Raw genomic sequence first — 23,670 nt, forward strand, 5'->3', positions numbered from 1 at the left:
CAAAGTCGGACAAGTCACAGAGCATGCTGAGACCACCTTTGGGAAAATTCCCAGTACCTGATGGGCCATGGGAAATGATATCAGTGGACATTATGGGCCCGGTACTGGACAAAGAAGGGACCCAGAAGTATGCAGTTGTTCTCATCGACAAGTATTCGAAGTGGCCGGAGATGGAAATTATGGAGCACGTGGACACTGAAGCGGTGGTACGTTTCTTACGAACCACGTTTGTCAGAGAGGGAATTCCAAAAATAATCACATGCGACAATGGGCCCCAATTCACCTCTGCGAAATGGACCGCCTTCACGGACAGAAATGGCATTGAGGTGAAGCATACGCCCATCTATCACCCAGCGGGTAATGGCCAGGTGGAGCGTTTCAATCGAGTGATAATGGGCACCATCCAAGCGGCCATAGACGATGGTTTAGACTGGGAAAAGGATTTGGAGAAAATGATCTGGGCTTATCGCATCACCCCAGGAAGTACGGGATACAGCCCTTTCAAAGTGCTGAGAGGAAGAGAGGCCTTCACGAAAGACAACATGGCGTGGAGGAAATTAGTGGTGCAGAGTAAGTGGTCTCCAGCGGTGGTCAGAAGAAACCTAGAGAAGGCACAAGAGGTGTACACTGCCCACTACAATAAGAGACGGAACACCCATGAAGCAGGACTGGAAAAGGGAGAGTGGGTTCGTGTGAAACTGGCCATCTTGAAGAGAAAGGGAGAAAGCAAGTTTTCACCACCTTTGAAAGTGGTCGAGCCCTATGCCAGATCGGCACTGCTAAGTGACGGTAAAGTGTGGTCCATGGACAGGATGGCTAAATGTAGCAAGATTTTGAATTGGGAAGAAGAGACCAAGGAAGGAGCAGAGCAAGTAGGAGAAGAAGAGGAAAGAGAATGTAGTGGAAGGTATGGAGAGAATGTGGTAGAAGGAACACAGCAAGTAGCAGAGGAAGAAGGAGTCGAGAGCACTAGAGAAAGAGAAAGGAGCGGATGCAAGGCAGAAAGCGAAGGAGAAGTTATAGACAGTGATAAAGGGAACTCAGAAGCAAGGTTGGTTGGTAAGGAGCCGGAAGCAGACAGAAGCAGAGAGAGTGTGAAGACCCGAGTGGGAAGGAGAGTAAAGGTACCGGAGAAGTTCAAGGACTATGATATGAACTGGAAGTAAGGACTTTGATTCTAGTTTGTTGCAAATGCATAAAGGGGGGAGATATGTAGTAGCGGTCTAGTGTTCCGCTTGCGGAACAGGAAGGGGAGTGACAGGAAACGGAAGGCGGCCATATTGTGGTTATTGGCGCCGACCGTCCGAAGCAGTTAGAAGCTCCCGGCGCTACGGGAATAAAGGATACACAACAATGATCTAGCGCGTCAGTGTGCTTATTTACGATTTCATAATTTCCTGCTCACCTTGGGGTAAGTATAAACAGCAGATGTTTGTGCATATAAATCGCACCACTTGAATATGTTTGATGGCTGACCTACACCTATCATTACACCGATTTGAGAGCCTTAAGCATTACATTCTGTGCCTTCATGTGTCGCAGAGTTTTAATACAAGCGTTTGCTTTTAGATTTTTAAACTTTTGTCTCACTTGTTATTCGTGAAGGCGCACACCATTATTGATAAGTGCACATATTAGTGAGCAATTGAATTTGCATGAATGCATAGTGGATATAGGTTTCCATCCTAATTCTGTTGCATGTGCTTTTCCACCTCTTGTTTTCCCTCTCCCTTAAGTGGAATCACTGTACTGCACCCATCAAGGTGCGGTGTTGTACTTATTAAGTGGCCATCCTTTACTAGAAAGGAGGTCCCCTGCCCCTCAGGGGGCAACAAACGATTTTTCTGGTCCTGATGAAATGCGGACTGACCCTTTGGGCAATTAAGGCATTAAATATGTCGACCTCACTTTGTTGATAGCTGTCTAGGTACATTGTGACTGAATGATAGCACCACTGTTTTTACTTAGTCCTGGTACCCTTACTCCATAAGAATGTTTTAGGGCACCAGAGTCTATTTGAGACACACTTCACTTTCCACTAGATACACTTCTGCACTGTCCCCTCTCATGCATTCACCTAAATGGCATATTTGGATCAAAACATTTCTGGCAAAGAGCCCCCAGGCCCTCAGGCATTGCAGCACCGGCCCGACGAGGAGCGCTCAGTGATGACGCATGAGACCCCAGCAGGTGTGTGAGGGCATTCAGATCTGACCTTCTGGTCCCCCTGCAAGATAATTAGCCATCCTTGTGTTTTCACCATCTTGTGATCCCTTTTCTTACGAGGAACTACTCCTACTTTGATGGTTTGCGCAGCAGTATCCCCATGATAGTAAAGAATGAGTTCCAAGCAACAGGACTCTAAATAAAAAGAAAGAAAAAGGAACATATTAGAATGATGGCTGTTACCTTTGAGAGTGCGAAGTTGCACCTCTATGGACCATAACCCCTTCCCAGATGTCTGTCAGAGGTGAAGATCTCCATGACAGGACGCTGTGTAACAGGGTGTCCTTGTTATCCCTCCTCCTGTGAGGGATTGGAGTTTAATGTTCATGTCTATTCAGAGACTGTTCTCTGGGGTGGAACAAGATCATTAGGGCTAAGATTAGGAAGGGAGAAGTAGTAGTAACCGCTTCCTAAGTAGGAGGGGGCATTCATTAAAAGTGTTGAGAATTATACAGTTACCAATGCTACAGTTTTATTTCTATTAGTACCACCTCCTCTGAGCAGTGCCAATATCTTTTAGACTGTGGAATTCCTCTTTTATTACCATTCAGTCAAAACCAATAGGTCCATGTAAAAATATATACTCTCCAGGATTGAAGGCTCTGTAACCAAATCGATGAAAGGCGCTGTGAAGGTAAATACCAGTAACATGGCTGCTCTTGTTTCTGCAGGGCTGGGGCAGGCGTGCTCAGCTGGCTGATGCAGGGTTTGGACAAAGTGATGCCACGACCAGATATGGAGGCCCTGAAAAAGGTGGAGGTGAGTGAGCATGGAACAGAGGCTCAGAAATGCATGTGCTTGCCAGTGTGGAGTTATCTACCACAACAATTATCACCCTCAAAACGCTACATTTTCTTTGTGTCTCACAAATTCTGATTTTAAGAGCAAGACTATCCAGTTGGCACACAGTTCTCTCTTTTAGGAATCATTGTTATTTTTTTATGGTTTAATGCTAACTTGCTTGCATGGCGTGAGTAGTAGGTTTTCATTAATCTGATGGGTAGTAAGACAACACATGTAACAGTTTTAATTAGAAAGATATCTGGGCATCATGTGAAATATTGTGTCTTAGGAGATCTTCAAACATAGGGACAGATGAGAATGGTATGGGATATTTTATAGGGCACTCTGCAGTCACTTCAATATAAATGTAAGCATCACAAATGTGCCAACTAATGCTTAGAGGTCGTCGTTGGCAGAGATAAGAAAGTGCAACCATCTAAGTACTCAAAGACTTCCAATACTGAAGAGAACACAAGTGTCTCCAAAGATATATACATCTGTGCTATATACTTGTATTCACTATATATAATGCTTCTGGAAATGTCCCTTAGTAGCATCACAATACTTCATCCAACAACACAAATTTACAGGTGAAAAGGTTCAAGGGGGTAGTATGGGAGCCCATGACTGCCCTCTGCAAGCTGACTTTTGGGAAAAGGAGATATGGTACAAGGCAGATTCCCCAATCCCTACCAAGCACTGCATATGGTGAAGCACCATCCGTTCAAAAGCACATCAAAGACCACTGAAATATGCATTCAAATACGAACACAAATATGACCTTGCCCAAGGATAGTAAGGAAGCTCTCCGTATCCCAGGAGGACTCAGTCTTATAGACAGCAGGAAAATGCAACTGCTTGGAAATTTCCTAGAAAACGTAAAGGAAAGTTTCAGTTCTATTAAGTACTCAGAGGAGTGGATTATGCATACTTTCTTCGTTTAATTTCTCCAGGAGCTTCAGATAAAACAATACACTACATTTCCCAGCATGCAGAGGGGAAACAATGAGGTTCAACTGATTAACATTCTGGATACTTATGAAGAGGCATTGTTCCTTCCTGTTCCTCCTCTTTCTTCAGTCTGTTTTTTGCTGAATAAATTTGTAATAAACATTCTAAAACTACTTTAATCCTGGTCATCCTTAACAATCTCTTCAAATAAACATTACGAAGATTCATCAAAGGTTGTGCTTAACCCATTAAGCAGATAAAGTCTCCTGGTTTGCATACACCCAATCCGTTTGGGAGGGAGACACATAACCTGCGATTTGTGCAAGTGGGAAAATCCTCGCCTCAGAGAAATTGGAACTTTCCTTTACATTTTTTCTAGGACCATGCCAGAACCGGAAGCAAGGATTATGCACATTCCAAGCTTAATTGCCACTAATGAGGCAATGTCACAATGGGTTTGAAGTAAAACCTTTTAAATGTGGAATCCGAGGACCAATCTGCTGCATTAATAATGTTCTCCAGCCTCGCTCCCACTGAGACATCTTTGGAAGCCATGGCCCCACTCGTTGATTGAGCTCCAAACTGGGTTGTTTAAATCCCAGCCTCTTGCATGTTTCAACATACCTAGCGATGGCTGCGAAAGAAACCTCCTTAAGGGATTTCCTGAGTGCAGTGAGTAATTTACCCATTGGCGGAATGTTTTCATTGGCATACTCATGACATTTCAGACACTCCACCACACACATCCTGGGGAAATCTTGAAAAGCCGGGTATGAAATAACTCTGGTACAGGTTTTAGTAGACCTAGAAACTGAAAAATTAACCCCCTTCAAGGTATACATCCTGCCCAACAAATCAAGGGCTCTAACATAAGACACACATCTGCAAGACACAAAGCACAGCAACATGGCTAAATTACCCGATAGCTCCTTTCTACTTAGTTACTTATTCTGAGGTAAAGATAGGAATGATTAAGGCCACACATAACATCCCACAGAGCAGTGTGCCTTGGTTCTGGGGGAGAGAGAGACAAACATCTTGTGGGAATTTATACAGTAGAGGGTGTACCCACACTGGTTGACCCCCCACTGCCAGGTTACCAATTTATATCGCCAATCTAAAGGTATTTACTGACCTGTAAGCTATACTTTGTTGAGCCAGTTCTCTTGAGAATATTCAGTATGTGGATGATGCCTGATGCCAGGGGAGCCAACTGTCATTGACAACACCAGCCCAACCATCTTACCCATGCAGACCTGTATCTTTTAGAAGTTCTTTTTGCCCACACCCTGTGGATAAGGTCCCGAGCTTGTTCTGAAAGACTTTGCTAGTAATCCTACTTACTATTAGTGACAACCCGTTGTCTTGTCCCATCTGTTGAGGAAATCCTTCTGGATTCTTGGGAATTTGAAGATAGCAGGTAAGATGGATTGGAAAATTCCAGGAAACTGCTAGAAGAACTTGAAACCAACCTTGCAATCTCCAGATCGGGGTAATACGAACTATATATGCATCCTCTCGTCTGACCTGTGCAAAGACCGCCAATATCATTGCAAAAGGGGGAAAGGCGTGTCCTTGTTCCTGACTCCAATCACAAAGAAAGGCATCTGCTGCCACTGCTGTTGGTTCCAGTCTCCAACCGAAGTATTTTGTTAGTTGGTGATCTAGTCTTGAGTTAAGAAGGTCCGCAGAAAACGGACCGAAAAGGTGTTACAGGGAGGCAAATGTTGAAGGATCCACTTGCCAAATACTCAAATCTCTCAGGTATCTGAAGTTCCACTCCGCCACCCAATTGGCAGAGCCCTGGACGTTTTCCACCACAATTGAGATTTGGTTGGTGAGGAAGTACCGCCAAAAGTCCTGCGTCTTTGATGTGAGAACCTTGGACAGCCAAAGTGGTTGATATATCTGACCGCCGAGATTATGTCAATACAAAGGATAAAACAACACTTGGCTCTGTCTTTGGTCCAGCATCTGATTGCGAAAGAACCATCCAAGAATTACAGACAATTGATGTGCATGCATCTCTCTTGCTCTGACTATCTTTCTACTGCAGATGATTCTCTGCACCTGGCACCCTGGCCTAACTTGCTTGTGTCAGATTTGATGATGAGGTCCTGTTCGGAACCAAAGATCGCCCTTCCGTTCCATTTGTGGTAGCCACCAATTGATCTTCTCCTTGGCCTCCACTGACAATAGTACTAGTTCTGAATAAGTGAGACCTTCCTGAGATGCAATGCCTTGAGTCATTGAGGAGCCCTGTAATAGAATGGGCCTGGATAGATCGCCTGTATGGAAGAGGATAGAAGCCCTACTATGCTTGCTATCTGGCATACGGAGCACTTCAGTCTGACCAGAAGTCTTCCCAATTCCTGGCAGACTTTGAACAGCTTGCGAGTGGGAAGGCTGAGGGAGGTCTGGACCGAGTCAATCACAAATCCTAGGAACTGGAGTCTCTGAGAAGGAGAGACCTTTCACTTCACCTAGTTGATTACGATCTCTAGATCCTTCAGTAGCGAGTTGGCTGTCTTGAGATGACCTGTCAGCCTTTCTCGAGATTGATCCATCAGAAATATGTTGTCTAGATAGACGATGAGTCAAATGCCCTGCATTCTGAGGATTCCCATCACCCGTTTCATCTGTTTCGTAAAGCACCAAGGTGCCCATGACAGGCCAAAGCGCAATGTTGATAACTCGTAGGCTTGGCGGCACCAGAGAAACTGAAGGAAACAGTGGTGTGGTAGGAAAATTAGAATAGTTAGGTAGGCATCCTGTAGATCAAGGCAAACTAGCCAGGCTCAATATGTCTCGCAGAAGGTATAAGCCCTCCATCTTGAATGAAGATACACCACTCGTTGAACTACCACTGGTTTATCATGGGTCAAAGCCCTTGTCTTTTTTCTCCACAAGGAAGATGTTGCTTAGGAAGCCGTTTGGGTGAAAGGTTGACCTCACTATTTCTCTTTTCACTAATAGGGCTGCGACCTCTTGATCTACGAGTTGAGCCTACACATTTAAGATCAACTGGCGATGAAGTAAGCCCAGCATGAGAGACCCTTAGAACTCTATGTGGAACCCCATTACTGTTTAAAGTAACCATGCATCCGCTGTCAAAAGGGCCATTGTGAAAGAATATGACTAGCCTTAGCCCATTTAAATCTGGTGTGTGGAAATCTCATTTATTTGTATATGTTTTGGTGGGGACTCCTCCCCATGGAATTGCCCCTGTTAATGTAACTTTTTCCTGCATCTCTGGATAGCAAGAAGGTCCCAAATTTAGACTGGTCTTGGTAAAATCCTCATCTGTCATACTACCCTTGTTTAGAGGCCTTATTGCAGGAGTGGCTAGCCGAGTACCTCCTACCTCTACTGGCTTGAAGAAAACCTTAGAAGAATACATTTTTTTAATCAAAGCTTGGGCTTTATCGAGTGATGTGAATGTGGAGACAAACTTCCCAAAATCTTTAATAAAGAAAGTCTAAGAAAAGCCCAGAGTACCAAAGGTCCTGCCTCAGTGGAAGATAGGTCCCCCAATTTGGGGTCAACCAGAGTAGGGCGGGTGCATTCAGCTCTTAGCCTATTGCAGACGTTATCAAGTGGCTTGCAAAGATGGCCTGCCCTGTAAGTTGTCTGCCTGGAGCCATTTAGATGACCTAGGGTGGTAGATACCGTTGGAATTGAGCATTCCAGCCAGCATTGGGTCTGCCTGTCTGCTCTGGTCAGAGGGCAAGATTGAAGGGTCTGACTTGGGTACCAGGGTCTCCCTGGATCCTTGTCCCTGTCGGAGGAAGAGAGGGTAGCAGCCGGGTCATCCTGGGGGGATGAAGGGTCGCCTCCAGAGCATTACCAGAAAGTAAGTCCAGACCCCCTACCTCTGAGCAGCAACTCACTTGCCAAGAAAGCCTTTTTGAGGTGGTCCAAGTTGACACCCAAGGAAGAGTCTCTAGGGCGCTTTGTAGGTTTGGGTTGTCTTGGTGGTTTGGATGACCTGGAAAGTCTTGGGGTGTCTTCTTTCAGGGAGGGGCTTAGGGTGAGCACTCACCAATTCTATGATTTTCTTCTGAAAATACTGCCTTCTGCTCGGAGGCATCCACAGTTAATGCAAGGTGAGTGTTCCAAGGGACATATACCACATCTACCTCCTCCACACACTTGCCCATATCCGTTCATATATTGTGGGCCCCTAAATGCTTAATTAGAAGCCATTGGCCAATATACAGAGCACTAGAAACAATAGTTTATCCAACCCCATAGGTGACACAGTGTTGAAGTTGGAGGTTTAAATAGAATTTCAGTGGACTAGGCCCTATAAGTGGAGGGACATCACCCTGTGCAATACCACAATTGATCGGATGGGGCCTGGGCCACACTTGGAGTTAGTACAAGTACTGGCCGAAGTGGGACGTTATGAATAATACAGACCATGAAGGGGCGTCATGCTCCAGGCTCCTGAGGACTGGGGCCTTTAAGGATTTTCTCTTGCACTTGTTAGGCTGCCTGGAACTGTGGCTAGACACGTGGACCGGTGTTTTACTTGCTGCGTAGTCGCCGATAAGAGTGTGAGTCTTTTGTCAGGAGAAGCTGGCCTCTCTACTGTAAAGTGCCCCCTGGCAGTCAGAGGACCGCTGTGCCTAAGCGCGGCCGCTGCACAAGCACCTCAGCTGCAGGGGAATCGGAAAGGCTATCCTTTGGCCCCTGGCCCTGACCTGAAAAGATAAAACGATTACAGCATAGAAGCGGTTAAAGCATAAGAAAATATTTTACGGCAGCCATAATACGGCATAAAAGTAGTTTTGTGAGGAGAAAGAGACAGGATACATGTATCTGGTGCTGGAGTAGTGAAGGAAGAGGAGGAGCAGGAAGGAGCAATGCCTCATCCTAAGAATCCAGAATGGTGATTGGTTGAATTGTATTTTTGTTTTCTTCTGTATAATGGGAAATGCAGTTTGTTTGTTTTAATTGAAGCTGCTGGGAAAATAACTTAACAAAGAATGCATAATCTTCACCTCCAGTCCTCACATAAAATACCTCTGCACTTGGAATAAGGCCTGAGTGTTGTAATAACAGACAGTGCAACCTCATCTTAAATCTGTGTGATTTTATTAACAAAGAATTGTTTACATTGGTTGTATTTCATTTGTGTATAAACAATACCGGTTCTGTTTTTAAAAATGTTTTTTATTAACAAATAGCACAATTAGACTCTGTTAGAATCGGGGTCTCTAGTTGGCAGTGTTTTGCACCCTGTCCTAGAAGGCACCCTCGTTCTTGTCAGGGTAAGTAAGGTGCACACTAAGAATAACCTGTGCTCACTCTCTTGGTAGCTTGGCAAGAGCAGTCGGAATTATCCCCTGGGGCAATGTGTAAAGTATTTGTACACACACTCACAGTAGCACAGTGACAACTCCACAAACGTACTCCATACCAGTGTAGAAAAATAGCCAATATTTACCTGAGTGAACAAGACCAAATGACAAAAAAAGTCAACATACATAAATCAAGTTAGGAAGCGTTCAATATTATACAAAGTTCTAGTTCTTAGGAAAACAAAACCTCCGACTGGGGCTACCATGTTGTGCTTGACCAAGACAAATTCAGCCTGACCGCTAGGGACTGCAAGCCAGATACATGATTCAGGCAGACCCCAGCAAAGTACCCTGGATATGTCAAAACTAACGATGATGCGAGGCACAGGCGAGGTGAGGTGTAGGAAAAGCAAGTGATGTGTAGGTTCCTTACTGCTGTGCAGGATTGTTGGCACGTAGGCGCTCTGGAACGGTGCATTGCGAAAAGGAGGGGAAGCGTCACTGTAGCAAGTGAGGCGGCGGTTCCTGGAGTCGGTGCAGGGCTGTTGAGCCACTAATGACCAGGGACAAAGTGAGGCACAGGGAAGGTGATGCATCGGTTGCAGGCATGATACCTCTGTTCTTTACTGCTGTGCGGTACTGATGATGAAGTTGGTGATAAAAGTCGTGAGGTCTCAGTTTCGCGGCATCAAGTTCAAACCACTGGACCACAGCTGAGGCAACGGAGTCAGAGCGGTGCGTCACGGACATCAGTGGCAGGGTGTTCGGAATGCCCGCAGTGGAGGTTTTTCGGAGGTGCTGCTGTGGCATCTGAGCCTACGTTGTAAGTCATGGTTGTTTCATCGAGCGGGGACCATGGCTTTGGTGCAGACTTTGGCACTGCGTCAAAGTTGCAGACAGGCTCCCGTTCTGAAGTCGCTCAGTGTGGGTTTCTTCTTGTAGTACAGAAACTCACTTACAAGGGCCCAGGAACTGGAACTTGCACTACTTGGCAAGTAGGACTCTTAGCAGATGAGCCCATGTGCTACAGGTGAAGTCTTTGATGGCCCTGAGACTTCCAACAAGAGGCAAGCTCAACTCAAGCCCTTTGTAGAAACTTTTAGAAAGCAGGATGTTGAGAGCAAAGTCCAGTACTCTCACTCCCAGGACAGAAACAGAAGGCAGCAGGCAACCACAGCAAAGCAAACAGCAAAGTGGCAGTTTCTTCTGGAAGCCCAACAGCTCTTCATCCTGGCAGAATGTCCTCAGTCCAGAAGTGTTCCGAGTATATACCCATTTTAGTGTTTGAAGTTGCAAGACTTTAAAGAAAGGTCTTTGTAGTGCCCAAAGCCCTGCCCTTCCTGACCCTGGCTCCAGGCACACTACAGAGGACTGAGACTTCTTTGTGTGGGGCCAGACACAGCCCTATCCAGGTGCAAGTGTGAGCTCTTCCCACCACTCTAACTCAGGAATACTCATCAGCCTGGTGATGGGCCATCTGGATATGCAGGGCACACCTTATCTCCCTCTGTGTGTGACTGCCTTGAGTGAATTCACAAAGCTCACCTGTCATCTAACCCAGACGTGTATTAAGGGGCCAGGCAGAGGAAAGAGATGAACCACCTCAACAGTTTAGGATTCTCATCCCTCATTAGCATTAACCTTTTGAGGGTCCTGTGGTCTGTCTGAACCCAGAAGGTAGTCCCAAACAAGTAGGGTCTTAGCTTCTTCAGTGCCCAGACTACATCAAAAGCTTCCTTTTCTATTGAGCTCTACCTCTGTTCCCTGAGACGTACCCTCCTACTAATGAAGGCTATAGGTTGATGGAGGCCCTCTATGTTTAGCTGGGAAAGCATGGCTCCCACACTATGCCCTGAGTCATCAAACTGCACCACAAATTCCCTGGAGAAGTCAGGAGCTAAGAGAATGGGTGGCGTGCACATGGTCTCCTTCAGGGTGTCAAAAGCGGTCTGGCACACCCCTGTCCAGATGACCTGATTGGCTGCTTCTTGGAAGTCGATTTTGGAAAAAGGGGGTGGTGATGGACAGAGTTTCTGAATGATGCAGAATACTCTTACCAAGTCAAGAGATCATGGTTTTAATCCATCACCTGTTTTTTAGCTCATTGCACCATCCCAGCTCCGAACCTGGCTATATGCAAATTAGTCTGTACCTGTCCCAGTGCATGATGGGAACAGGGCAAACCAAACTACCAAGCCAATTCTTATACTGGGAAGGAGGCAAGCTTCCGGGGACCGGTTTCTGGCATCACAGCCTTCGTCGGCCCGGCTTGCTTGAATCCTGATGGTGCAATGAGCAAGGGATTCACGTCTGAGTATACCCTCCCACACATAGTGTGGATAAAATCGATTTTGGAAAAAGGGGGTGGTGATGGACAGAGTTTCTGAATGATGCAGAATACTCTTACCAAGTCAAGAGATCATGGTTTTAATCCATCACCTGTTTTTTAGCTCATTGCACCATCCCAGCTCAGAACCTGGCTATATGCAAATTAGTCTGTTCCTGTCCCAGTGCATGATGGGAACAGGGCAAACCAAACTACCAAGCCAATTCTTATACTGGGAAGGAGGCAAGCTTCCGGGGACCGGTTTCTGGCATCACAGCCTTCGTCGGCCCGGCTTGCTTGAATCCTGATGGTGCAATGAGCAAGGGACTCACGTCTGAGTATACCCTCCCACACATAGTGTGGATAAAATCGATTTTGGAAAAAGGGGGTGGTGATGGACAGAGTTTCTGAATGATGCAGAATACTCTTACCAAGTCAAGAGATCATGTTTTTAATCCATCACCTGTTTTTTAGCTCATTGCACCATCCCAGCTCAGAACCTGGCTATATGCAAATTAGTCTGTTCCTGTCCCAGTGCATGATGGGAACAGGGCAAACCAAACTACCAAGCCAATTCTTATACTGGGAAGGAGGCAAGCTTCCGGGGACCGGTTTCTGGCATCACAGCCTTCGTCGGGCCGGCTTGCTTGAATCCTGATGGTGCAATGAGCAAGGGACTCACGTCTGAGTATACCCTCCCACACATAGTGTGGATAAAATCGATTTTGGAAAAAGGGGGTGGTGATGGACAGAGTTTCTGAATGATGCAGAATACTCTTACCAAGTCAAGAGATCATGGTTTTAATCCATCACCTGTTTTTTAGCTCATTGCACCATCCCAGCTCAGAACCTGGCTATATGCAAATTAGTCTGTTCCTGTCCCAGTGCATGATGGGAACAGGGCAAACCAAACTACCAAGCCAATTCTTATACTGGGAAGGAGGCAAGCTTCCGGGGACCGGTTTCTGGCATCACAGCCTTCGTCGGCCCGGCTTGCTTGAATCCTGATGGTGCAATGAGCAAGGGACTCACGTCTGAGTACACCCTCCCACACATAGTGTGGCTAAAATCGATTTTGGAAAAAGGGGGTGGTGATGGACAGAGTTTCTGAATGATGCAGAATACTCTTACCAAGTCAAGAGATCATGGTTTTAATCCATCACCTGTTTTTTATCTCATTGCACCATCCCTGCTCAGAACCTGGCTATATGCAAATTAGTCTGTTCCTGTCCCAGTGCATGATGGGAACAGGGCAAACCAAACTACCAAGCCAATTCTTATACTGGGAAGGAGGCAAGCTTCCGGGGACCGGTTTCTGGCATCACAGCCTTCGTCGGCCCGGCTTGCTTGAATCCTGATGGTGCAATGAGCAAGGGACTCACGTCTGAGTATACCCTCCCACACATAGTGTGGATAAAATCGATTTTGGAAAAAGGGGGTGGTGATGGACAGAGTTTCTGAATGATGCAGAATACTCTTACCAAGTCAAGAGATCATGGTTTTAATCCATCACCTGTTTTTTAGCTCATTGCACCATCCCAGCTCAGAACCTGGCTATATGCAAATTAGTCTGTTCCTGTCCCAGTGCATGATGGGAACAGGGCAAACCAAACTACCAAGCCAATTCTTATACTGGGAAGGAGGCAAGCTTCCGGGGACCGGTTTCTGGCATCACAGCCTTCGTCGGCCCGGCTTGCTTGAATCCTGATGGTGCAATGAGCAAGGGACTCACGTCTGAGTATACCCTCCCACACATAGTGTGGATAAAATCGATTTTGGAAAAAGGGGGTGGTGATGGACAGAGTTTCTGAATGATGCAGAATACTCTTACCAAGTCAAGAGATCATGGTTTTAATCCATCACCTGTTTTTTTAGCTCATTGCACCATCCCAGCTCAGAACCTGGCTATATGCAAATTAGTCTGTTCCTGTCCCAGTGCATGATGGGAACAGGGCAAACCAAACTACCAAGCCAATTCTTATACTGGGAAGGAGGCAAGCTTCCGGGGACCGGTTTCTGGCATCACAGCCTTCGTCGGCCCGGCTTGCTTGAATCCTGATGGTGCAATGAGCAAGGGACTCACGTCTGAGTATACCCTCCCACACATAGTGTGGATAAAATCATTTTGGAAAAAGGGGGTGGTGATGGACAGAGTTTCTGAATGATGCAGAATACTCTTACCAAGTCAAGAGATCATGGTTTTAATCCATCACCTGTTTTTTAGCTCATTGCACCATCCCAGCTCAGAACCTGGCTATATGCAAATTAGTCTGTTCCTGTCCCAGTGCATGATGGGAACAGGGCAAACCAAACTACCAAGCCAATTCTTATACTGGGAAGGAGGCAAGCTTCCGGGGACCGGTTTCTGGCATCACAGCCTTCGTCGGCCCGGCTTGCTTGAATCCTGATGGTGCAATGAGCAAGGGACTCACGTCTGAGTATACCCTCCCACACATAGTGTGGATAAAATCGATTTTGGAAAAAGGGGGTGGTGATGGACAGAGTTTCTGAATGATGCAGAATACTCTTACCAAGTCAAGAGATCATGGTTTTAATCCATCACCTGTTTTTTAGCTCATTGCACCATCCCAGCTCAGAAACTGGCTATATGCAAATTAGTCTGTTCCTGTCCCAGTGCATGATGGGAACAGGGCAAACCAAACTACCAAGCCAATTCTTATACTGGGAAGGAGGCAAGCTTCCGGGGACCGGTTTCTGGCATCACAGCCTTCGTCGGCCCGGCTTGCTTGAATCCTGATGGTGCAATGAGCAAGGGATTCACGTCTGAGTATACCCTCCCACACATAGTGTGGATAAAATCAATTTTGGAAAAAGGGGGTGGTGATGGACAGAGTTTCTGAATGATGCAGAATACTCTTACCAAGTCAAGAGATCATGGTTTTAATCCATCACCTGTTTTTTAGCTCATTGCACCATCCCAGCTCAGAACCTGGCTATATGCAAATTAGTCTGTTCCTGTCCCAGTGCATGATGGGAACAGGGCAAACCAAACTACCAAGCCAAGTCTTATACTGGGAAGGAGGCAAGCTTCCGGGGACCGGTTTCTGGCATCACAGCCTTCGTCGGCCCGGCTTGCTTGAATCCTGATGGTGCAATGAGCAAGGGACTCACGTCTGAGTATACCCTCCCACACATAGTGTGGATAAAATCGATTTTGGAAAAAGGGGGTGGTGATGGACAGAGTTTCTGAATGATGCAGAATACTCTTACCAAGTCAAGAGATCATGGTTTTAATCCATCACCTGTTTTTTAGCTCATTGCACCATCCCAGCTCAGAACCTGGCTATATGCAAATTAGTCTGTTCCTGTCCCAGTGCATGATGGGAACAGGGCAAACCAAACTACCAAGCCAACTCTTATACTGGGAAGGAGGCAAGCTTCCGGGGACCGGTTTCTGGCATCACAGCCTTCGTCGGCCCGGCTTGCTTGAATCCTGATGGTGCAATGAGCAAGGGGCTCACATCTGAGTATACCCTCCCACACATAGTGTGGATAAAATCGATTTTGGAAAAAGGGAGTGGTGATGGACAGAGTTTCTGAATGATGCAGAATACTCTTACCAAGTCAAGAGATCATGGTTTTAATCCATCACCTGTTTTTTAGCTCATTGCACCATCCCAGCTCAGAACCTGGCTATATGCAAATTAGACTGTTCCTGTCCCAGTGCATGATGGGAACAGGGCAAACCAAACTACCAAGCCAAGTCTTATACTGGGAAGGAGGCAAGCTTCCGGGGACCGGTTTCTGTCATCACAGCCTTCGTCGGCCCGGCTTGCTTGAATCCTGATGGTGCAATGAGCAAGGGATTCACGTCTGAGTATACCCTCCCACACATAGTGTGGATAAAATCGATTTTGGAAAAAGGGGGTGGTGATGGACAGAGTTTCTGAATGATGCAGAATACTCTTACCAAGTCAAGAGATCATGGTTTTAATCCATCACCTGTTTTTTAGCTCATTGCACCATCCCAGCTCAGAACCTGGCTATATGCAAATTAGTCTGTTCCTGTCCCAGTGCATGATGGGAACAGGGCAAACCAAACTACCAAGCCAATTCTTATACTGGGAAGGAGGCAAGCTTCCGGGGACCGGTTTCTGGCATCACAGCCTTCGTCGACCCGGCTTGCTTGAATCCTGATGGTGCAATGAGCAAGGGACTCACGTCTGAGTATACCCTCCCACACATAGTGTGGATAAAATCGATTTTGTAAAAAGGGGGTGGTGATGGACAGAGTTTCTGAATGATGTAGAATACTCTTACCAAGTCAAGAGATCATGGTTTTAATCCATCACCTGTTTTTTAGCTCATTGCACCATCCCAGCTCAGAACCTGGCTATATGCAAATTAGTCTGTTCCTGTCCCAGTGCATGATGGGAACAGGGCAAACCAAACTACCAAGCCAATTCTTATACTGGGAAGGAGGCAAGCTTCCGGGGACCGGTTTCTGGCATCACAGCCTTCGTCGGCCCGGCTTGCTTGAATCCTGATGGTGCAATGAGCAAGGGATTCACGTCTGAGTATACCCTCCCACACATAGTGTGGATAAAATCAATTTTGGAAAAAGGGGGTGGTGATGGACAGAGTTTCTGAATGATGCAGAATACTCTTACCAAGTCAAGAGATCATGGTTTTAATCCATCACCTGTTTTTTAGCTCATTGCACCATCCCAGCTCAGAACCTGGCTATATGCAAATTAGTCTGTTCCTGTCCCAGTGCATGATGGGAACAGGGCAAACCAAACTACCAAGCCAAGTCTTATACTGGGAAGGAGGCAAGCTTCCGGGGACCGGTTTCTGGCATCACAGCCTTCGTCGGCCCGGCTTGCTTGAATCCTGATGGTGCAATGAGCAAGGGACTCACGTCTGAGTATACCCTCCCACACATAGTGTGGATAAAATCGATTTTGGAAAAAGGGGGTGGTGATGGACAGAGTTTCTGAATGATGCAGAATACTCTTACCAAGTCAAGAGAACATGGTTTTAATCCATCACCTGTTTTTTTAGCTCATTGCACCATCCCAGCTCAGAACCTGGCTATATGCAAATTAGTCTGTTCCTGTCCCAGTGCATGATGGGAACAGGGCAAACCAAACTACCAAGCCAACTCTTATACTGGGAAGGAGGCAAGCTTCCGGGGACCGGTTTCTGGCATCACAGCCTTCGTCGACCCGGCTTGCTTGAATCCTGATGGTGCAATGAGCAAGGGACTCACGTCTGAGTATACCCTCCCACACATAGTGTGGATAAAATCGATTTTGGAAAAAGGGGGTGGTGATGGACAGAGTTTCTGAATGATGCAGAATACTCTTACCAAGTCAAGAGATCATGGTTTTAATCCATCACCTGTTTTTTAGCTCATTGCACCATCCCAGCTCAGAACCTGGCTATATGCAAATTAGTCAGTTCCTGTCCCAGTGCATGATGGGAACAGGGCAAACCAAACTACCAAGCCAATTCTTATACTGGGAAGGAGGCAAGCTTCCGGGGACCGGTTTCTGGCATCACAGCCTTCGTCGGCCCGGCTTGCTTGAATCCTGATGGTGCAATGAGCAAGGGGCTCACGTCTGAGTATACCCTCCCACACATAGTGTGGATAAAATCGATTTTGGAAAAAGGGAGTGGTGATGGACAGAGTTTCTGAATGATGCAGAATACTCTTACCAAGTCAAGAGATCATGGTTTTAATCCATCACCTGTTTTTAGCTCATTGCACCATCCCAGCTCAGAAACTGGCTATATGCAAATTAGTCTGTTCCTGTCCCAGTGCATGATGGGAACAGGGCAAACCAAACTACCAAGCCAATTCTTATACTGGGAAGGAGGCAAGCTTCCGGGGACCGGTTTCTGGCATCACAGCCTTTGTCGGCCCGGCTTGCTTGAATCCTGATGGTGCAATGAGCAAGGGATTCACGTCTGAGTATACCCTCCCACACATAGTGTGGATAAAATCGATTTTGGAAAAAGGGGGTGGTGATGGACAGAGTTTCTGAATGATGCAGAATACTCTTACCAAGTCAAGAGATCATGGTTTTAATCCATCACCTGTTTTTTAGCTCATTGCACCATCCCAGCTCAGAACCTGGCTATATGCAAATTAGTCTGTTCCTGTCCCAGTGCATGATGGGAACAGGGCAAACCAAACTACCAAGCCAAGTCTTATACTGGGAAGGAGGCAAGCTTCCGGGGACCGGTTTCTGTCATCACAGCCTTCGTTGGCCCGGCTTGCTTGAATCCTGATGGTGCAATGAGCAAGGGACTCACGTCTGAGTATACCCTCCCACACATAGTGTGGATAAAATCGATTTTGGAAAAAGGGGGTGGTGATGGACAGAGTTTCTGAATGATGCAGAATACTCTTACCAAGTCAAGAGATCATGGTTTTAATCCATCACCTGTTTTTTAGCTCATTGCACCATCCCAGCTCAGAACCTGGCTATATGCAAATTAGTCTGTTCCTGTCCCAGTGCATGATGGGAACAGGGCAAACCAAACTACCAAGCCAATTCTTATACTGGGAAGGAGGCAAGCTTCCGGGGACCGGTTTCTGGCATCACAGCCTTCGTCGACCCGGCTTGCTTGAATCCTGATGGTGCAATGAGCAAGGGACTCACGTCTGAGTATACCCTCCCACACATAGTGTGGATAAAATCGATTTTGGAAAAAGGGGGTGGTGATGGACAGAGTTTCTGAATGATGTAGAATACTCTTACCAAGTCAAGAGATCATGGTTTTAATCCATCACCTGTTTTTTAGCTCATTGCACCATCCCAGCTCAGAACCTGGCTATATGCAAATTAGTCTGTTCCTGTCCCAGTGCATGATGGGAACAGGGCAAACCAAACTACCAAGCCAATTCTTATACTGGGAAGGAGGCAAGCTTCCGGGGACCGGTTTCTGGCATCACAGCCTTCGTCGGCCCGGCTTGCTTGAATCCTGATGGTGCAATGAGCAAGGGACTCACGTCTGAGTATGCCCTCCCACACATAGTTTGGATAAAATCGATTTTGGAAAAAGGGGGTGGTGATGGACAGAGTTTCTGAATGATGCAGAATACTCTTACCAAGTCAAGAGATCATGGTTTTAATCCATCACATGTTTTTTAGCAGGACATTCAATCCTCAAAAAACCACCACCGCTCAATTACTAAGGCAGCTAGAGTATACATGTAAGAAAGAAATTAACCAGAGGCTCCACGCCACCACGCTCATACACTACCACAAGAATCAAAGGATTCCAAGAGGGCTCAGAATAGCCTTAAAACCAATGCTGTGTAAAACTAACAAGAAGTTCGTTGAAAAATGGTACCAGATACTCAACAAATGTTCATTGGACTTGATCCTTTTAATCGTAGAAGAACTCTCTAAAGTATTACTTGAATTAGAAGAAGAAATCAAAACCTTGAAATCTGAAATTGATAAGATTCCTGATCTCCAAACAACCCTTCAAGATATTGAAGCCAAACTTGAAAGATACGCCAAGGAGGTTAATGAAAGAAAGGTACGCAAGTACCGCCGTGACACAATTGATTATAAGCTCGAAGAGGTCTACACGTGGGCCGAGATTTATAACCAAAAAAAGTGGCAACCACAATCCCAACCTAAGAAAACCAACGTTGCATCATCCCAAGAAAGTGTCGTTTCAGACTCTGAGCTGGCCCAATCAAGAGCTCCGGCCAAAAGTGTCCAAATCCAATTAGAAAAATCCACCACCCAACAGGCGTCTTTTTTAGAGATCAGCCCGGCAGCAAATGCCCCACCACACATAGAAAAACAAGGAGAGGCAAGAGAAACCGCAGAAGAGATTGCCAAAAGAACCCGCAGCCAGCTGGCGAAAACAACCTAGTGATTAATATTTCGTCAACTACGTTAACTGATACTCAAACGAAACTACTCAACAAAGGCACCACCTTTGTTCCGACCTATAGATCTAGTTTAGGCGAATCCGAAATTGCCCTGTTCAAATTTTTCCGGGTGTTGAAACTAAGATTTTTCTTTAAAGATGTTGCGCAAATACCACTAATGGACACATGGGACAAAGAATTTAAACCAAAGAGTACCTTTTGTGCACCTTTCTCCCACAAAACGATTGAGGCATTTGAACGTGCAGTCTTAGCTGACGTTCAGAAAATTTCTTTTTCTAAACCCAAACACACTAATCTCACAAATAAAGAATGGAACACTCTGAAAAATCTGAGTCAAGACAAAAATCTGATGTTTCAAAAGGCCGATAAAGGAGGAGCATTAATAGTAATGGACATGGAGTTCTATCTTAAAAGTGTCAATGATCACGTATCCAATGAAGATATCTATCTACCACTAGACCAAGATCCCACAAACGAATATCAAATGACCCTACATCAAATTCTTGACCATGCTCTTGAAATGAACTGGATCAATGAAAAAACTAGAAGATTTTTTGAAATAAAGTTTCCAAGAAGACCAAAACTTTATATGCTGCCAAAAATACACAAAGATCCCATTACACCTCCCTTCAGACCGATTGTCTCTGCGTGTGGTTCCATCTCCGAACCTATTGGCAAATTTGTCGATAAATTTCTTCAACCAATTGTCCAGACTAGCGCAACATACATCAGAGATTCCACTGCTTTCCTCAACATGCTGCATGAGATTGAGCTAGACTCCAATGAGGTATACTGGCTTTGTACTATTGATGTAGTATCTTTGTATACTTCGATCCCGCACAAAGAGGGCATAGAAGCGTTAGAATGGAGCCTGCTGAACAGTGAACTCGAGGAATCCCAACAACTTTTTATACTACAATTGATGCAGTTCTCGCTGTATCATAGCTATTTTGAGTGGCAAAATAATTTTTTTAATCAATGCAACGGTACCAGCATGGGCTTTGGGGGGGCGCCCTCTTACGCTAATATTTTCATGCACAAATTCGAGTCAGACTACATTCTACAGAATCCAGAATGGATATCCAATCTAGTGCTTTTCAAACGGTACATCGATGACATCTTTTTGATTTGGAAAGGTAACAGAACCACACTTGAAAATAACATCATTTCTCTGAATACCAAGAATGACCGGATTAAATTCACTCACACCATCGAGAAATCTACCATTGCATTTTTGGATGTGTCGATATCATTACACAACAATATGATCACTACTCAAGTGCACATCAAAGCCACAGACAGGAACTCTAGCCTGTTATTTCACAGTTTCCATCCTGAGCCTTTAAAAAAACATTTGCCCACTTCCCAGTACATTCGACTCAAAAGAATCATTTCACAAGAGGATGATTTAAATGCTGCATGGGACACGCTTACCAATAAGTATCGTCTGAGACATTATCCGGAAGAAATCTTACAAGTAGCCATGGAGAAAGTACGAGCAAGACCCAGAGAATCGCTTCTCAAAGCAAGAACCAACCCTAAATCAAAACAAACAGTGTGTGTATTGAAATTTTCCACTGAGGCCTTGAGGATTAAAAGTATCATCAACAGACATTGGAACCTTATCCAAATGGAACCTGATCTGAAAGATCTCTACAATGAGAAAATCACCTTTGCATTTCAGAGATCAAGGAATCTCAAAGAAATTCTGAACACACCAAAAAAAGACAAACTCAAATATAGAGGGATGGCCAAATGCCACAATTGTGTTCACTGCGGAAATGTCATAGTTGGCAACATTTTCACCCACCCAACCAAAGGATATCCCATCCAACTACACCACTCTAGCACATGCGATACGGTTAACACAGTGTATGCCATCAAATGCCCATGTGGCAAAGTGTATGTGGGACAGACCGAGCGCAAATTCAAAGTACGCATAACCGAACATAAGAGTAATATCAGGTTGTTGAACACCAAATCCACAGTGGCCAACCACTGGAAAGAAGCTGGTCATAAAATTGCCCAATTGCGTTGTACTATCCTTGAGGTTCTCACACAACGCAGAGACATTGATCCGGTCAAACAAAGATTGCAGGCCGAATATTTTTGGATAAAAAAATTGAATGCTTTACAACCGTTCGGAATTAATGATAGGGTTGAATATTCTTGTTTTTTATAACACGCAGCCTTGCCTTTTTTGGTCTAATCTGCTACCCCCCTTGGTAGTACATTTATTGTGCATGTGAATGTTAATGCCAATTTTATATGTATGCTGACCTGCATCTTGATTATGATTTTCCATATCGTCCTCGTTTTTGATCAGTTGTGTTACTGCATGTTACAGCACTTTATACTTCATGAATGAATGCTGCAAGCAACGTTGGTATTTGATGCGCTTTAGACGTTCCGTGATGCACTAGGCATGTGTAGTCCTACGTTTGTGTTCGTTCCCTGGTGACTCCGATCACGTGACACTACGTCACACGCCAAACTGTATTGACTTTGCACTTCCCCGGGTGTTTTTTGACTGCTGTTGAGTCGAGCACACGTTCGAGACGGTTCGCCGTCCGCCTTAATGTAAGTTTTCACTCCTTTCGTATTTGGCTTTTGGTTACACGTTGATGGTGGTGTGATCTATTTTTGCTCACTTTCTGTTCATATTCACGTGGTATTGTTTTTCACATTTCCTAATCACGCTTTTAAAACTACCGCCATGCAATATTCCACTGCACTCGGGTCTCTGAAACGCATGAGCTTTGAGCCTCTTTTTCTCTCATCTCTTCACCTTCGTTTTAAAGCATGCAACACGCGCTGTTAGCCAATGACGGTATATACTTACCCTGGTCCTGTATTTCCTTCTTTCCCTAGACCCCTGACGAAGGGTCTCCCTTTTATGACCCGAAATGCATTGGGTATCTGAAATTGAAGACGTTTTCCACTATTTGAAATGCATTCCAACAAAATGTGAATGAAAACATTTGAAATGAAAACGCTTGGAATAAATTTTGGAAGCAATCAACTTCTTTGAATGACGAACATTTATTTTGGATAAATTGAGATTCATGAACTGTTTAGAAACTTGATAGTTTCGTGTTTATTGGGAGCGCACATCTTTGTGAGAAACTGCTTTTCTCACTCCACAGTTTCGATACCCAGAAAGGGACCATCTCACAGGGAAAACCAGGACGGGTTCCCCATCGGTCTACAGCGCCAGGACACTCGGGTAGAGTAACAGTGCGCTTTACAAGTATCCCACATTTACATTTACATTCAACACCTCCCGGAGGTGGTACAAATGGTCCTCCCAACTGGAGCTGAAGACTGCAGTGTCATCAAGGTAGGCAGCGCTGAAATTCTCCAGCCCAGCTAGGACCTGGTTGACCAACCTAAAAGGCATGAGCTAGAACTGATAGTGACTTTCTGGGGCTGAGAACTCTAAGCTCTTGTGCCGTCTCAGTCAAGGCAATCTGCCAGTACTCAGACATTAGACGAAATGTGCTGAGGAACTTGGCAGCTCCAAGCTGATCAATGAACTCATCAGCTTGGGGAATGGGGTGCGCGTCTGTCTTGGTGAAGGCATTGAGCCCCCAGTAGTCAACACAGAACCGCAGTTCCGGTGTGACACTGGGTGGTACATCCTTGGGGATCAAAACCACTGGGCTGGACCACAGATTGTTGGAGGGCTCAATCATACCTAACTCCAGCAGCTTAGAGACTCCCTCCTTGATGCTGATCCTCACTCTGTCAGGCAACCTGTAAGGCATGTGTTTAACAGGCAGGCTGTCCCTAGTGTCAACATTGTGGGTGAATCAGTGGGTGACTCCAGGGATGAGTGAGAACAGAGAGACAAACTGTCCCAGCAGCCTGCGACAGTCTCTCTGCTGTTCTATGATCAGAGTAGGGAAGAGGATCACACCCTCTACTGACCCATCATGCTCTATGTGTGACAGGAAGTGGGGAAGAGGTTCACCCTCCTCTTCCATCCCATCATCTGTGACCAAGTGCATGGCCAATTCAGACCTTTCAAAATGTGGTTTGAGGCGGTTCACATGTAGGACCCACAAAGGGTTCCTAAGAGTCTGCATGTTCACCAGTTTGGTGACATCACTCCTGCACTCTTTCACTTCAAATGGTCCATACCAGTGGTCTTGCACAGCATGGGATTCTACGGTGCCATCGCTCACACCTTCTGA

At 45.6% G+C, this 23,670-nt stretch overlaps 1 protein-coding gene across 1 annotated transcript in view; it reads left to right on the forward strand.

Moving 5' to 3' along the window:
- CNGB1 (cyclic nucleotide gated channel subunit beta 1) overlaps positions 1 to 23,670 on the forward strand; it is a 1,191,945-nt gene that overhangs the window by 197,899 nt on the left and 970,376 nt on the right. The window contains 1 exon segment of the mRNA XM_078668834.1: positions 2,898 to 2,985. Within this exon segment, the coding sequence (XP_078524960.1) occupies positions 2,898 to 2,985 (88 nt within the window).

Source organism: Lissotriton helveticus, chromosome 12 (genome assembly GCF_964261635.1).
Source record: "Lissotriton helveticus chromosome 12, aLisHel1.1, whole genome shotgun sequence".
Classification (NCBI taxonomy): Eukaryota; Metazoa; Chordata; class Amphibia; order Caudata; family Salamandridae; genus Lissotriton; species Lissotriton helveticus.